General features: G+C 34.5%; 1 protein-coding gene across 1 annotated transcript in view; it reads right to left on the minus strand.

The window, feature by feature from the left end:
• Vps13a (vacuolar protein sorting 13 homolog A) overlaps positions 1–16,532 on the minus strand; it is a 175,261-nt gene that overhangs the window by 98,868 nt on the left and 59,861 nt on the right. The window contains exons 22-31 of the mRNA XM_051146210.1: positions 16,348–16,465; positions 13,749–13,887; positions 12,419–12,503; positions 9,934–10,088; positions 9,403–9,559; positions 5,987–6,066; positions 4,849–4,908; positions 4,475–4,628; positions 3,612–3,728; positions 3,430–3,533 (exon numbers count right to left, since the gene is read on the minus strand). Coding sequence (XP_051002167.1) covers positions 3,430–3,533; positions 3,612–3,728; positions 4,475–4,628; positions 4,849–4,908; positions 5,987–6,066; positions 9,403–9,559; positions 9,934–10,088; positions 12,419–12,503; positions 13,749–13,887; positions 16,348–16,465 — 1,169 coding nt within the window. The remainder of the gene's footprint in view (positions 1–3,429; positions 3,534–3,611; positions 3,729–4,474; positions 4,629–4,848; positions 4,909–5,986; positions 6,067–9,402; positions 9,560–9,933; positions 10,089–12,418; positions 12,504–13,748; positions 13,888–16,347; positions 16,466–16,532) is intronic.

A 16,532-nucleotide genomic window follows, 5' to 3' on the forward strand; every position in this document is an offset into this window, starting at 1 on the left:
TGGCTCAGTGGTTACCAGTACTGACCACTCTTCTAAAGGACTGGGATTCAACTCATAGTGCTCACATGATAGCTAATCTCAAAACCACTTCTAGCTCCAGCTCCACAGGATCCAACAACCTTTTCTGGCCTCTCTTGGCACCAGGCATGGACACTGTACACAAATAGTGACAAAGTATCTATACACATAAAAATAAATGAATTATTTTTAAAGGCCCAAAGCATCACAGAATTATTGTCTGACCAAAAAGAGAGATAATAAACCTTGCTGACCCAAGGCCTACATAAACATACAAAATCTTAGAGTAATGACAAATAGAGAATCTATCTAAGAAAAAGACAAGCCTTCCTTGGAGCACCCCGTGAGAAGTCCGCTTTAGCTTGTACTCTCTAAGACATTCATCCAGTCTTACATTAGGAGCCACCAAACACAGCAATCAGGAAGCCATGAGGGAAAACAGATCCTCCACAAAGCCCATTTTTAAGACCTGGAAAATGCCTGGCTGTAAATGACAACAGGACAGAACAACTGTCCTCCAAATCTGATAAGATAGTTATTTTTAGGTGTCAACTTTATTGGTTAGAAAAATGCCTAGGACAAGACCAGGAAGATGGCTCAACAGTTAAAGGGTACTTGTCATTAAATCTGAAAAACTGAGTTTGATTCTCAGAACCCACACTGTGAAGTGAAAGGAATGCTGCAAGTTGTCCTAGACTTTCTGCATAGGTATCATGGTATGTCACTACCACAACTGAAGAGCAATTGGAAGAAAGGGAAGGAAGGGGAGAGAAAGAGATTCCTTGAACATTAGTGAAGCTAATTTTGAGTGTGTCTGTAGGGGTTGAAAATTAACCAAATGGGGAAAGAACACACCTATAAGCTAGGGTCCTGGACAGAATTAAAAGGTAAAAATGAGAAAGCCGTCTACGTAGCCAAGGCTGGTGTGGCACTCACTATGTAGACCAAGCTAAACTCTAATCTTAAAAAGATCCGCCTGTTCTGCTTTCAGATTGCTGGAATTAAAGGTGTGCCACCATTCCCAGCCTAAGGACTTCACCATGGCATCCCTTGGTGATAGAAGGTAATCTTGGGATGTAAGGATAAATAAATCTTTGCTGATGCATACCAAATATTTAAGAAAGAAGTAACACAAGCTCATACAAATTTTTGGTAGAAAAGCAGTTGGCAGGAATCACCCCTCAGAAGGCTTTTTCAGAAGCGAGAGAGTATGACAGTCACGGCAACCCTGGTGAGGCCCACACAGGAGCCAATGACACCGGTAGCTATTGCAAATGGCATGGCAGGGTCCTCAAGGGAGAAAAAGGACCAGTTCCCAAGAACAAATTAAAATAACGACTTTTAGTGAGGCTTGGGGTGTGGATAAGGAGAGGCATTTTGTGACCTAGTTAAAGTACTAGGATTAAGAAATTAGACACAGATAAAGTTGTAACTCAAAGTTGCCTTCAGTATAGGCGTCAAAAAGTTGAGGCTGAAATTTTCTTATAGTCACAAGTGTTTCATAGTTGTCTAGACTAAGGGAGAGACTATCAGGGGAGTGTTCTATTGTGGGCCAGGGAAGCCTGTAACCTAATAGAAAACATTTTTCAACTAATTTTATGAAGCCACAATTAACTTGATAACAAATCTAGAAACGCAGAAAATTAAAAATTCATTTATATTTGCTACCCAGAATTAACACTCAAATCTAGATTTTTAAAAAGCTCTTAATTTCTCAGATGTCTTTATATAAAAGGAAACGAGAAACTAGCATCATGCTGTTTTATTTCAGTAAAATATCAAGTAAGCTAGAAACTATTTTTGTCTTCACTAATAACTATGGTATTATATAATAATACACTTGTAAATGAAGAATACTGCTCCAGTACACAGTGACTTGATCTGACAGATAAAATATGTAACAATAATGAGTTTTAACTTGTCAATAAAACCCAAACCCAGTCAGAGGACAATAGCATATATGTATCACAGCATAATCACCACAAAAGTTTTAATACAGGGCAAAAAAACCTTATGCTTCTCTGGTTACTCAATGGAGTAGTTCATTTACAACTACCTACACTAGAATTCCGGCAATTTAAAAAAAAAAAAAAGAAGAAGACTGGAGCAAGAAGACAGGAGGACATGACATTTCAATCTATATCTTTTAAAACTATATTTTAATCTTAAACATATTTTAAGAATAAAATACAAAATGAAAATTCAATGTTTGGAGCTGTAATTCACTTCTGTTACTATCTGTACGACTTAGTAGATAATTAAATTTCTGTGAGTATCACTTTCCAGAAAAATAAAAATGTAGGATCTACTCTTCATTGTCCTATATATTTCATATGTCTTAAAGGTGATAGAGGAGCAAATAGTAACCCTGAAAATTCACTTGTTTCTTATTTCTACAAATCCTACATGATCTGAGAATCTTGTGGTAAATCACTCTTTACTAATATATATGTAGACATGTATGTACATATAAGTGTATACGCATATATAAACACATAATTTTTTCTTATATAAAGATCAACTAATGACTATATCAATAATGACCACATAACTAAAGAGTTGATTCAGCAATAAGAGCACTCTCACTGCTCTTCCAGAGGACCTGGGCTCAGTTCCCATCACCCACATGGCAGGCAGCATGTAACTATCAATAACTTCATTTCCAGGGATTCATCCTCTTTTGGTTCTGCAGGCACAAGATATGCATGCAATACAAACACTATCATGCATATTAAGACACACTGTCAATATGTGTATGCATTATAAATGCATACATGCAAGAAAAATACTCATGCACATAATATAAAAAATAAATACATGAAAAAAATTAAATGTAATAACAGACTAGGTCCATTCATGGACAAAATTTTCTTTCTTCTTGTCAAATTGTAAATGCTTACTTCCTGATCTTACATTTTGTATTTTGTCATCACTTCCTTCAACACACCATTCTACTTAAAATCCTTATTATTCAAGAACGACTAACAAAGTTTCTAGCCATCTACATCAATTTCAAAGGATCCTCTTAATTTAACAGCTATGTATAATGGTGAGCATCAGTGAAAATACAAGTGAAATATTTCCTACCTTCTAAAATCATTATCTGAAATAGGCAGTTCAGGATACTTAAAGAACAGAACACTTAATTTTAAGTGAGAATTATTAGTAACTCTCCTCCCCCAACCATGCAAAAAGCCTCTTTGTTCCAGGAACATTATTTACCTAGGAAATATCATAATCTTTATTTTATAACAAAAAAATTAAGTACCACTGCTAATAAGTAAATTGCGCCATTATACATAATGCCATTATGTATAGTAAGACACACTGATAATACACAATCCCTATCATGTTGATATGAACATTACATATTTAATGATATACTAGTAATTAATAAAAACAAAATCTCACCTTTTTGTATACAGCCATTTTATCAGAATCTAACACAATTATATTCCTTAGCTTTGCATTTATTTCAGTGACTAGAGGCTTCATAATCATCTCAGAATCAAGCCCTAAGGGAATAAAACAATGATTAATTGCACTTTCTTCTTTAATTCGATAATTATAAATATTTTATGGGATGTTATTACCTTCGATCTTAATTTCAGAAATGTTGTGTTTCTGATCCTGAATAAAAATCCGTAAACAAGATAATTCTGCCAAAAGCTGCAAGGTAATAATATCTTCATTCGTGGGTAGCTTTAAAGCTACAAAACAAAAACCACATGGTAACAACACAAGGAAAGGTTTAGTAATTGCCACACTATACTTAGAAGGCAGCTAAAATGTCGCCACAAATAATTCTAACATCAGACTTACAATTCAATTATAAGCAAGATAAATATTCCCTACTGAATTAAGAACTCTAAAAAAGAGTTATCTAATGTATAAAAAAGCTATCAGGCCAAAGACTGGTCTTAGAGGTGACTAATCATCTGAAACTAAGAAATCATAGCAGTAACTGTGAATCTTTGTGACAACTATCATTTTGGAAAGCAAAAATACTCACTGTTCTAAACGGTAACAGATAGAGCATCTCTAAGTCAAAGTTTCAAGATGCTCCAAAACTGAAGGCTTTTCATCAATTCTATTATATTCAAGAAGTTTTGGATTTTAGAACATCTAGAATCTTAACCTCCACTCTGATTGAAAACAGAACATAATACTCAAATGCTGTCACAGTTACATTTTTCTAATCTAAAATAATGTCACATACTAATGTTAATCTAAATCAAATATCTCTTGCCTAACTTGAAACTCAGTATTTGTTACACAATAAATATTGTTTCTTTAGCAATAATCAAGTTCCTCTTCCTGTGTTTTCTAAAATTAACCTGGTCTATAAGAAATTGTTTTAGATATTTTGCTAATTAAAAGCAACACCAGAGCATGCAATTACTGTTCCAGTTAGTGACAAAAAACAAACACACACTTAATATTTAAAGAAGTATACCAAGTTTTTTAATGATATCTCCTTTGTCTTCAGTCTCTGCAACAGACACTGAGGCATATTGTTTCCCTAATTGCGGAAGAGTGTTATTAAGATAACTCATTGTATTGAGAAGTGCTTCGGTATGTAAATGAATATCCAAAGAGGAAAAATTCACCTATGGAACAAAATAGATTTTAGTACTAGGTCAATAAAAAAAAAGACTTGATGGTTTTTAAAATACTTGTTTTGTGGTATAAAGCACATAATTTAAAATACTCAGCTTTATTCTCAGCCTAAGAGATCTGATAATTCAAATTATAAAATAATTATTGGTAAGACATCTGGACGAAGAAATACAGTATCTAATTTTAAAGTAAATAATTACATGCTCATACCTTAATAAGCTGTAAAACATTGTTATAAGTACTCTTCAAATTTGGTGCATTTTTTTCAGCCTATCCAAAGAGAAAAATGCATGTATTAGAACATGTTATGAAGATATATTATGTCTACAGTACCATGGCAGGTGCAAAGTTCTCAAGATTTGCATGCTATAAATAAATTAACTATGAGATGCATACAATGTTATATACTTAGTGATATACAAACATATGCATATACATATAAGTACTTGTGCATATACATATATAGATGTATATTATGGTTTGTAGACTGATAATGTTGCAAATGATAATGACATGATTTATCCTTTTTGAATAGTAATCCATTTAATATGAATAACACAATTGTGTTACTAGTTTTCTTTAGATTTTGTATGTCATAAAACCTGATACAAATTTAACAACAAAAATCTTTTTTTTTTTAAGATTTATTTATTGTTCTGTATACAGTGCTCTGCATGCATGTACACCTGCACGCAAGAAGAAGGCATCAGATCACACTATAGATGGTTGTGAGTCACCATGTGGCTGCTGGGAATTAAACTCAGGAACTCTGGAAGAGCAGTTAGTGCTCTTAACCTCTGAGCCATCTCTCCTGCCCAAGAACAAAAAACTTTTTAAAAATCTCCGCCAATCATGGAAGCAAAAATGGTCTTAAGTACAGTAATTCTCTTGGCTTAATTCTTATTACAAAGTAATTATTAAAGCATACATTGTGCCAAATTAAAACAAAGATTAATTCATAAGTAGAGCACAACACATACAGATTTGAAGCAGATATTATAGATCAATATAAATGAAATGGAGTCACTAACACTTAGAAAGCAATAAACTAGACAATGGTAGAAATGAAGGGAATTCATCCTCTTGCAACACGTACAATAAGAAATTTCATCATTTATTTCTCAGTACTCTGGTGGGAATAGTCAACCTAGAAGTCATTTCTTCATAGAAATAGGGTACTTACTTTGCTGTATGAAGTATTTGCAAATAAGAATGCATGACAATAATGACAAAAAAACAACACCCTTAGGAAAGTGACCAGGTTGTCCTAGAGCTAAGATTAAACACATAAACTCTGATTTTCAATAGCACATCTATCTGCCCATCAGGTGAAGTGAGAACTGCTTACCCTCATGAATTCCAACGTTAATAAATCTTCCATTGTGTTATCCAGGGTTGTAATCAAATAAACTGGTTTCTTGTTTTCATCTAAAAATAATTTAAAACTTATTTCTTAATAGGAAAAATAACTGAAGATAATTATGATTGAAAATGATTTCCCTGTACTCTGCTCAATAGGGACTTTTGTTTTTTAAACTAAAAAAAAAAAATTAAAACTATCATTTTTCCATACAATGTACTCTTCGTTTGTACTTCAACACTAAAGTCTCAAACCTTCCTAGTCTAGACAAGGGATAACAACAAGCAAGCTGCTAAAGGGGGAATCCAAAATTTTTAGGAGCAATGACAGAGCCTGGAGAATTCTAATATTGAGTCACAAAAAAAAATCCCTTGGAAGAAAAGAGTGATTATTTGTGAAAACATCAGTTGTTGAGATGAATCAAGAAAGTTAATTTTTCTATTGCCTAGGTAAAACTCAGTCTTATCAGTACAGAGCAATTACTAGTTATATTACTGATTCTGTTCAAAACAAGACATTCTATGAGAACTGCTCGGGAAGAGGTATTTGTAGTGCTTTTAAAATTATCATTATCAAATTACTTATGGCTACTAAAAATCAGTATCTAGAGACTGGAATAAAGGACTAAAAACTAATAACCCTGCTCTTGCAAAGAAAAACAGAACAATGGGCGTACAGCCCTTTAAACCTAAAAGCTTCTGAGTACATGAATCAGCTTCCTTTTTCAGGCATTATTAACTACAGTTTTCAACCCTTAAGAAGATCCACACCTTATTTACATGTTTACCAGCTTCATGAACAGTTGTTTATCAGTTCATTTCCTCTTCACAAAACAACTCTGCTACCCACTCCTTCTCAGAAAATAAGAGCAAACTGTTTCAGAAATATATAGAATAAATAATGGTATACTGCATTTTGTTTTCAAGTCTTTACTTATGTTGCGCCTTTTAGAAGACAAACATAAGCATATACATTAAAATTAACAATGGCTATGATACTTAGGCGTTACTAGAGAACACTACTCAGTTGGTTTACTTCTTTTTCCAATAATCAAAAACAACTGGGAGCAGGGGCAAGAGAACAGAATATAATTTTGACATAGCAGAATAAAATTCAACATATGTTATATATGATTTTTGTATGATCAAGTGATAACTGTTAGCGTAGTCCACCATACTCAAGTTTGTATGGCTAAGAGATAACTGTAATATAATACAGCACATTTAAGTTTATGTGATCAAGAGATAACTATAACAATCCACCACACTCAAGTTTTGGATACTGAGAGATAGCCATGACACAGTCCACCACACTCAAGTTAGTGCAGCCAAGGGGTAACTGACACATTGTACCACACTCAACTTTGGGAGACCAAGAGATAACGGTGACACAATCCACCACATTGACGTTTGTGAGACCAAGAGATAATTGTTACACAGTGACCTACACTCAAGTTTAGGAGACCACAAGATAACTGTGACATAGCCCACCATACTCAAGTTCCCATGGGCTGGAAGACAAGTCAGAATGTGAACCATACAAATGCATGTCCTCTGACCTACTTTCAGGTTAAACTCCTTATTTAAAATATGACTTTTAAAAGAAGCAATTAATGTAGCAGATGTCATTCTCCAAAGAAGCTATGACAAACTGGCACATGAAGGGACTCTCCACATCATATGCCTCAGAGAAATTCAAACTGCCATTATGTACCTATTAGAAGGACTCAAGTCCAGACACTAACAAAATGCTGACAGGGACAGAACAATAAGCACTCTTATTTACAATGAGCAGAAATGAAAGATGATATAACTACTGAAGAGTTTGGAGGTACATTCCAAAAGTTATATATTTAACATATAATTCACCAATAATGCTCCTTAGCTTTAACCCAAAGAAAGGGGCATCTTAGGGATACACCAAAATTTGCATATAGATATTTAAAGCATCTTTATTTGTAATTGCCAAAACCTGGAAGAAATGAAGATGTCCTTTATGAAGTGAGTAGATAGGTAGCCAATAATGTTCCTAAGCAAGGGATATGATTTACTGATTAACAATAACTAGCTGTCGAGCCATGAAAGGATAAGGAAAAAACTTAAACACAGATTACTAAAAGAAACTGACATTAAAAGAATGTACACTGTATTATTCTAGTTATATATGCAACAAAAGGTAAAGCATGGAAGACAGGGAGCCGACCTTAAGCCAGCAGAAGGAATGGAGGACTGCGACATTCAGTACAATCAAACCACGTGTATGATGATATCACTGGAGAAACTCACCTTTCTGTATTTGTCCAAACACATAAAAAGTTAACCTGAATGTTTAAATCTAATGTAAATAATGTATTTCAGGTGATAATAATGTGAGTAAGTTCATTGACTTTAACAAAACATATCACACTGTTGTGGAAGCCAGTAAGTAAATCATGGAATTTGAAGGTAAATGGACAGACCTAGAAATACTCTATTCAATGAGGTAATTCAGACCCAGAAAGAAGAATGATGTTCTCGCATCTGTGCTTCCTAGCCTCAAATATCTAGATGTAGGTGCAGATACAATCCCTCATTAAAGAAGCTTCTCTGTATAGCAAAGGAAGAGCATCACAGAAAATCACAGTACAGAGATCAATGGGCACATCGACATGACAGCTCCTGCATCTATGGCTCAGAGAACAGCAAGGACGAGGGAGCCACCAGACTGTAAGAGCCAAGAAGTTGGCGGTGCATCTCTAGAAATGGCTGCATATCAATAGACATGCTAATGTAGACTAGGAAAAAATTCACAGGGTTCCACCCCATAGACAACTAATAACAGACAAAAGAGGCAGAATCAGCCTCTGCCAGCAATAATCCCCCACACTGGTTTTATCCAACACAAAGTGCTCAGCCCTCAAGCCATATACATGCAATGAAAACAGACCCAGCAGATTTTATCTATGTATGTGTGTATTTCAGAGTGGAGGGGGTGGAGCTGAAGGGACAGGACATGGGAGGGGCTGAAGGAGAAAGAAAAAGTATAACTGATGTAATTAAATTTTAATTAAAAATGTATTAAAGAAAGACAGGTGCAAGGTGGCACACGGCATTAATCCAGCACTCAGGAGGCAGAGGCAGGTGAATCTCTGTGAGTTCCCAGCCAGCTTGGTCTACAAAGTGAGTCTAGGACAACCAGGGCTGTTATACAGAAAAAACCTGTCTTAAAAAACAAAACAAAACAAAAACTAAAGAAATAAAATAGACTAACAAATTTAAATGCAATAGTCTCAGGGTTTTTTTTGGTGTGTTTTTTCTTTTTTATATTGTTTCACAATATAAATAAGTATGTGGATTCAAAGTCTGAGCAACAGAAAATTCTACAGCAGGTAATCAAATTATGAAAGTAACATATATTAGTCTTACCTAAGTATTCTGGACATTTTAACCAGAATTCTTTCAAAAAGGCATTTGCTTTCAAATCAAATGTTCTAATTTCAACTTCTGTTCCCAATCCTAAAACACCCACTTCCAGCACGGGTAGTTCACAGTTTCCCAGAAGGCGATAAAACTGAATCAAAGCCTGTAGAAGAAAAAAAAAGCACGTAGGTCAAGTATGAGGCAACAATATATAAATACACAAGATATACATGGAATGTTAAGAACTTAAATGTAATGTTGATTTTATATTCTCCCACAATATAATACATACTTACATTGTATAATTATAACCAAAAAAAAAAAAAAAAAAAAAAACTGGAAAATTGCCCATAATATACCACTTACACACTAATTCTTAAGAAAGATAATTTAAAAAAAAAGAAAAATGATGGGAACCACACACCAAGTCTCCATATACCTTGACCAGTATCTATTAGCAATGAGACTCAACAAGTAAACTGTAAAAGGTTAAATGACAATTCACATAACCAACATTTATATAACCATAGTACATACCTCTGCTACTTCAAATCGCATCCTAAGTTGAATTAAATTCATCGAACAATCTTTCTTTTGTAATTTTTTCTGTCGAGTACTTTTATCTCTACATAGAATTTGAGGATTTTCTTCCAAGGGACTACATGGTGCATCAAAAAATTCTTCCTCTGAGTCTAAATTTTATAAAACACTTTGTTTAATTCAACAACAGAAATAATCTATGTTTAACATTTTTATAATTTCCTGAAATAAACGTGAGTATTAAAATGCTATGAGTCTATATTAAAATTGAACACAAAAGCTAGAAAAAAGAAAACAAATTACTTTTAAATAAATAACATTGCAAAGGACAAAAGTATGGAACTATAAAATAATCTTTAGCTTAAAATCAATTTTTAAGATTCATTTTTATTTTTAATTATGTATCTGTGTGCAGGTACATGAAATGCAGGTGCCCATGGAGTCCAAAGAAGGGCAACAGATTCCCTTGAGCTTCGTAGTAAGCTGCCAGGTGTGGGTGCTGGGAACTGAACTACAAATCCTCTGCAAGCACTGAATGAACCACTGCGCTATCTCTCCTGATTCAAATAAATCAGCTTTTAAAAACATCACTAGAGTATGTCAAAGTTAGAAAAGAAAACAATACCAGTGATTGTGTCCACTCTGAACAATGAAAGCAATGTGCTAGCACGCTCACTGTAGCTGGATAGCATAAGTAATAGAAATACAATATTGTTAGCAGAGGGCAGGGCCAGAAATGTTAATAAAGCACCCTTTCATCACACTTTCACTTAATGTAATTTTAGTTATCTGAAATCAACCATGGAAAGTTATACTTATTGACTACTTTGGACAATCAAAACAGTTTTCAATTGAGTAGTGTGACGAGCTCTCACACTACCTATCTCAAACGAGACTTATCCCTTGGTCAGTAGGGTATTGTAGGGTAAAGAGAAGAGGCTTCCCTTTGATGTTCAAAGTAAGCTCACAGGTTTGCTAGAATGAACTGACCTTAGACAGCAGAGAAGATTAAAGCCAAAACAAACAAACAAACAAATCAGCATGAACTGGGGAGAATCAACCAGAAAACTGTAATCCAATGAGGTCCATATGTTCAGTTTTCTTTACGAGGGAAAGATGAGGAGTGTAACAGCAATTTTAGAGAAAGAGTAAATTACTTAGGTAAAGGAATGGGCTCAAATCTTAGACAATGGCTAGTAAATTTATATGAGAACTAAATGTATTAAACTGACTAACAACTGCCTGTGTGAAAACTTTCCCTGCAGCCATGGGTTAATGAGAATTTAGGAAGACTACTGTTGGCTGCTGATAACTTGTTTTCTTTGGCAGGTTAGGTGGTATCTTAAAGCCTTTTCCATCGTGTCCTATACCGACTTTTAATTTAAAAGTTATCAGTAGAGCAGAATGACATATTCCCACAGAACGTATATTAAAAATTTATGACCCAAAACTATAAAAATATTAAATTACACTACTGGAGAAATGGCTATTGAGAAGAGAAAGTCATTCTTTAAGGATGAGCCCTCTGCCAGGCTGCCCATGCCTCAGAGGACAGCCATACACTCGGGTTGCACCACTTGTACTCTGGAGGCATTAGTAACAGTGAGAAAGGACATAGGTCAGAGAGAGACAGAGTGCTGAGCGCTAGGGGGAGTTGAAGTTGTAGTGGTTGATAGATAAGATTAAAACACTATATAAATGTATGAAACGTTCAAAGAAGAAAAAACTATTATCTAAAGTGAAACTAGTTAAAGGAAGTTCAAAATGCACTAAAGTGCAGTACATCCCTAACTAAAACTGGTTAGATCAGATGGCCTCACACGCACATCTCTCTACTCACAACAGACACATTTCCCAGAATACAGGAGAAAGACACCATTTTTCAGATATTTAGTTTTCTCTAAAATCTTAAAAACGTACAAATGTATATTTTTCCAATATGGCCATTTAAAAAAAGGCACTTGATAGTGGTGTATTTGAAAATAAATGTTATATATCAAAACTTGACTTTCCTGTTTAACAAAAAAGATTAGATTCTTTAAAAAAGTTTATTATTTTAAATTTCTTGAAATATTATATTATAAATTAGGCATCTACAAACATTCATTTTTAAGCAAAGAACTCAAGCTTAATAATGACTTCTGTTAATGATCCAAGGGTTTAAAATTACAATTTTTTCTTGCCAAAATGATTACACTACAAATGTGACTTTAAAAAAATACTTAAATTATATCATTTTAAGGAGTCTGAGCAATCATTTCTTTGAGTGACTCATTTCTGATTGTTCCCCATGTGTACATTTAAATTTAATAACTGTTGATTTTTCTCTTATTAATCATTCTTTACAAAAAAATAAAGGTTAAAAGAAAAAGATGTTTATACCGCTACACATAATCATTTGAGGAAAACATCCCACAAAATGTAAAGTACTTCAATTATGCATGTGTAATAAGGAAGATTCTATTAAGCAGTTTCAACTTACCATCTCCAGTAACAGAAGACTTTTCCAATAGAGGAATTATCTTCTGAGAAATATGTGATACTGGCAAAGAAATAGATGCTTGAGTCTGAAATAAAAGTAACTTACTGTCAATTGGATTAAGACTTTTTATTCAAATTTATATGATACTTTTCATAAAAAGCTACTCAATTCAAGCTACAAAAGGCTACTCATTCAAGAAAACAGTCTAAAGCAAGAGAATAAAATATAGTGTATGAAAGCTAAGTGATTTTAATTGATTGGTATTGTAGTTCAGTTGGTAGAGAGTGCTTGCTGAAAAGTCCTGGGTTTGACCCCTACCACCACCACACCCCCCCACCCCAACACTACACAAAGCTAGGCACTGCAGATCATACTATTAATCTTAACACTTGGAGACAAGACAGAAAAATAACAAATCTATGTTATCTTTGGCTATACAGAATTATAGGTCTGCATGGGCTACCTGAGACACAGTCTAAAAAAATGGAAGAAGTGCTTTTACAGAGATAATATGCTCAAAAGTATATTATATACTTGTATGAAAATGGCTGTATACAACTCTGTTGTTGTTGTTGTTGTTGTTGTTGTTGTTGTTGTTGTTGTTGTTATTATTATTATTATTATTATTATTATTATTATTATTATTATTATTATTTAGGGGGTGAGAGATGGTTTCTCTGTGTAGCTTTGGCTATCCTGGATTCACTTTGTAGAGCAGGCTGGCCTTAAACTCACAGAGATCCACCTGCCTCTGCCTCCACAAGTGTTAAGATAACAGGCATGGACCACCATGCCTGGCTCCTATAATTATTTTTAAAGCAAATACTTTTATAAGTTTGATGGTAAGTAGACTTTTGGAGCTTCTACAGTAACTTTCTTAGGAATCTATAAGGATCCTAAAATCTATTTTAACTTGGCAATTTGCTAGGCCCAGAAACCAGCTCCAAGACATTGAGAAACAAGGACTGTTACTTTAATTTTTTGTTTGTTTGTTTTTTTCAAGACAAGGTTTCTCTGTGTAGCTTTGGCTTCCTGGACTCACTCTGTAGATCAGGCTGGCCTTGAGCTCACAGAGATCTGGCTGCTGCCACCTCCCTGAGTAATGGAGAGATGTACACTAGAATAGATAAACAAGTAAGCTCAAAGCAGTAGTTTTTTCATAATTTAAATACTCCTATTATAAAAGGCCATCACGGAGATGTTAGGTAAAAGATACAATCATGCTGAAAATTAAAATGACTATAAATAATTCCACCTGTGGCTACTTCAACTACTACTATGATATCTATTTTTCAATGTAATCGTTCATTAATTTTGAATAAGACATTACCGGGAATGATCTGGCAGGGGCAGGCACATCAACTGCAGGTTCAGGTTTTGGAATGCTTTCAAACAATTCCATAATCCCTTGCAGTTTTTTATCTGAGATTCGTAATGAAACAAGAGGTAACTTCCCAGAAATCTTGAATCTATTTTTCAGAGACAAGAATCATTATGGAGTAATTTTCATTCTTGTTTAAGTACACAAATTTAAAAAGAATGAAATCAGAGAGGTGACTTGGTGACAAAAGGCTTGCTGAGCAAGCAGGAGGTCCTGAGTTCAATGCTTAGCACCTATCCCATCTCTTAAACAAAATAAAAAGAGAAACCCTTAAATTCAACAAATACTGAAAAATAAACATTTAAAGCTACAATTTACATCTTACCTTATAAACCCTAGATGGACCTACCTCCATACTTGTCAGAGGCTTATTTTCCAGTATGATTTCATTTATTGTCTCTCTACTGTTTGCCGAATACAGATGACAATATTAATTACCAATTATTTATGTGACTTACAGCATTTACATGTCACCATTGTATATTTGTACCTATGAGGATCACAGCCTATTTCTTATTTTGTTGTTTGGTTTGTTTTTTGAGACAAGGTTTCTCCATGTAGCCTTGGCTGTCCTCGAACTCATGATCTGCCTGCTGCCTGCCTCTGCTTCCCAAGTCCTGGGATTACAGGCCTGAGGCACCACTGCCCAGCCACAGCCGATTTCTAACACCTTCTATGTGTAAGTTCTCATATGTGCATGGCTCCTACTTAACACTTAAACTTAGCAAGAGGTTTTACAATCAAAGCCATACTAAACCTAAGCTGTTTTTCTTTTAATGTTCTTGCCAATCTCCTTGGCTTGCAGATAACTTACTGAACTAAAGAGAGGCTATGGCCCTAGAGATGGCTGGTGAGGAGAGGCAGGTAAAGGCACTTATCCTTAAGGGGCACTTGCCCAATGACCTGAGTTTGATTCGGTGGAGAACGAGAACTGACTCCATCAAGCGCTCCTTTGACTTTCACATGCCCACTGTGTACCTGCATTTGCTAGCCCTCCCACAATTCCAGAGACATAATAAATACATTAATGTTTTAAAAATTAAAAATAAAGGCCGACTTTAATCTCAGCATCCCATTGGAGAGGCAGGCAGACTTCTATGAGTTCAAGGCTAGCCTTGTCTACAAAGTGAGTCTAAGACAGCCAAGGCTACACAAAAAAAACCCTGCCTCAAAAAGCCTAAAAATAAAATAAAATAAAAATATAAACAGGCTGTTAGAAAAGTGCCTGCCACCAAGCACAAGGTACCTGATATGAAATACCACGCACCAACTAAAAAATGGACATAGTGGTACATACCAGTAATCCTAACACTATAGGGAGAGGAAAGTGAGACAGGCACATCTCTACAACTCCCAGACTCCCTAGCCAGTCTATGTGCTTTGGGGTCAATGTCGTAAAACAAGGTAAAAAGTGAAAAAAGGAGACATTATGTCAACTTCTAGTTTCCACACAAATGTGCATGCACACATGTACAAATCTGTATTTTTTAAAAAAGTATGGCCCTCACACAGAATGTTTTAACTCACACTACTGCCCAAAAATTGTTTTTTTCCTATCAAATTATACATTTTTGTTGTTAAGCATTGGTCTCTAAAAATGTACCTGAAATTCCTCAAGAAATCATAAACATTTCAAATCATCTAAGTATTTGTAATTAATCCCATACACTTGGTTTAACTTAAATACACAACTGTAGATCAATCTGTTTAATGCATCCAAACCGTTTTCTCTCATAAAACATGACAAGAAGCGCAGTGTGAAGAGGCTAAGAACATTGCCTCTGGTTCCCTTTTTTACCTTTCTCTTGTCTTAACTCTGTCATACAGGTAACTGCATACACAGATCTACAATATGCTATGACGGGATTTTAACTAACTTTTTATTTTCTACAGAAAATGAAAGACACAAAAATAAGTCTATGTTAATCAATGCAGAAAAAGTAGTTTTGTATGTAAATCAAACTAACATGGTACCATTTTAAGCAGATATTAAAAGGTTTAGGATATTACATATAATCTCCATGGCAACCAAATAAAGCATTCACAAAGTATACAAAAACAGAGATGAGAAAGTAATTAAAATATGTTACAACAAATACAAAGAAAGTCCATCTGAGAAAATGAAGGAAAACAAGGTATAAAACATACAGAAAACAAATGTCTGAGTATGAACATTCATCTTAGAAGATTATTAATAAAGTTCTAGATATGGAGGGTGGTGATAGCTGCATAATAATGTGAATTTACTAAGATGCCACTAAACCACATATTAAAAGTAGCATCTGCCGGGTGTGGTGGTGCACGCCTTTAATCCCAGCACTCGGGAAGCAGAAGCAGGTGGACTGCTGTGAGTTCAAGGACAGCCTGGTCTACAAAGCAAGTCTATGATAGCTAAGGCTACACAGAGAAACCCTGTCTCTCAAAAAAAAAAGTAGCATTAGTGGCAAATAACATAATATGCATACTATCTAGTGAAGTCATTATATTTCATTACAAATTTGCTAAGGAAATCTACAAGTACATCAAACAGCTAATATATAATACATACTTGGGCATCTTGATATCCATGAAAACCATGGCTTTAGAGAGTTCTACATTGACATGCATAGGTATCAAAATATGCTGTGTAGATACATTGAGCTTCCGTGCTTCTTTCCAATTATCACCTAATCACAAAAACAGTTCATGTTTGTTATTAGCATAATTTTAGAACACAGGAAACCGAAAATATTC

Source organism: Acomys russatus, chromosome 5 (genome assembly GCF_903995435.1).
Source record: "Acomys russatus chromosome 5, mAcoRus1.1, whole genome shotgun sequence".
Taxonomy (NCBI): domain Eukaryota; kingdom Metazoa; phylum Chordata; class Mammalia; order Rodentia; family Muridae; genus Acomys; species Acomys russatus.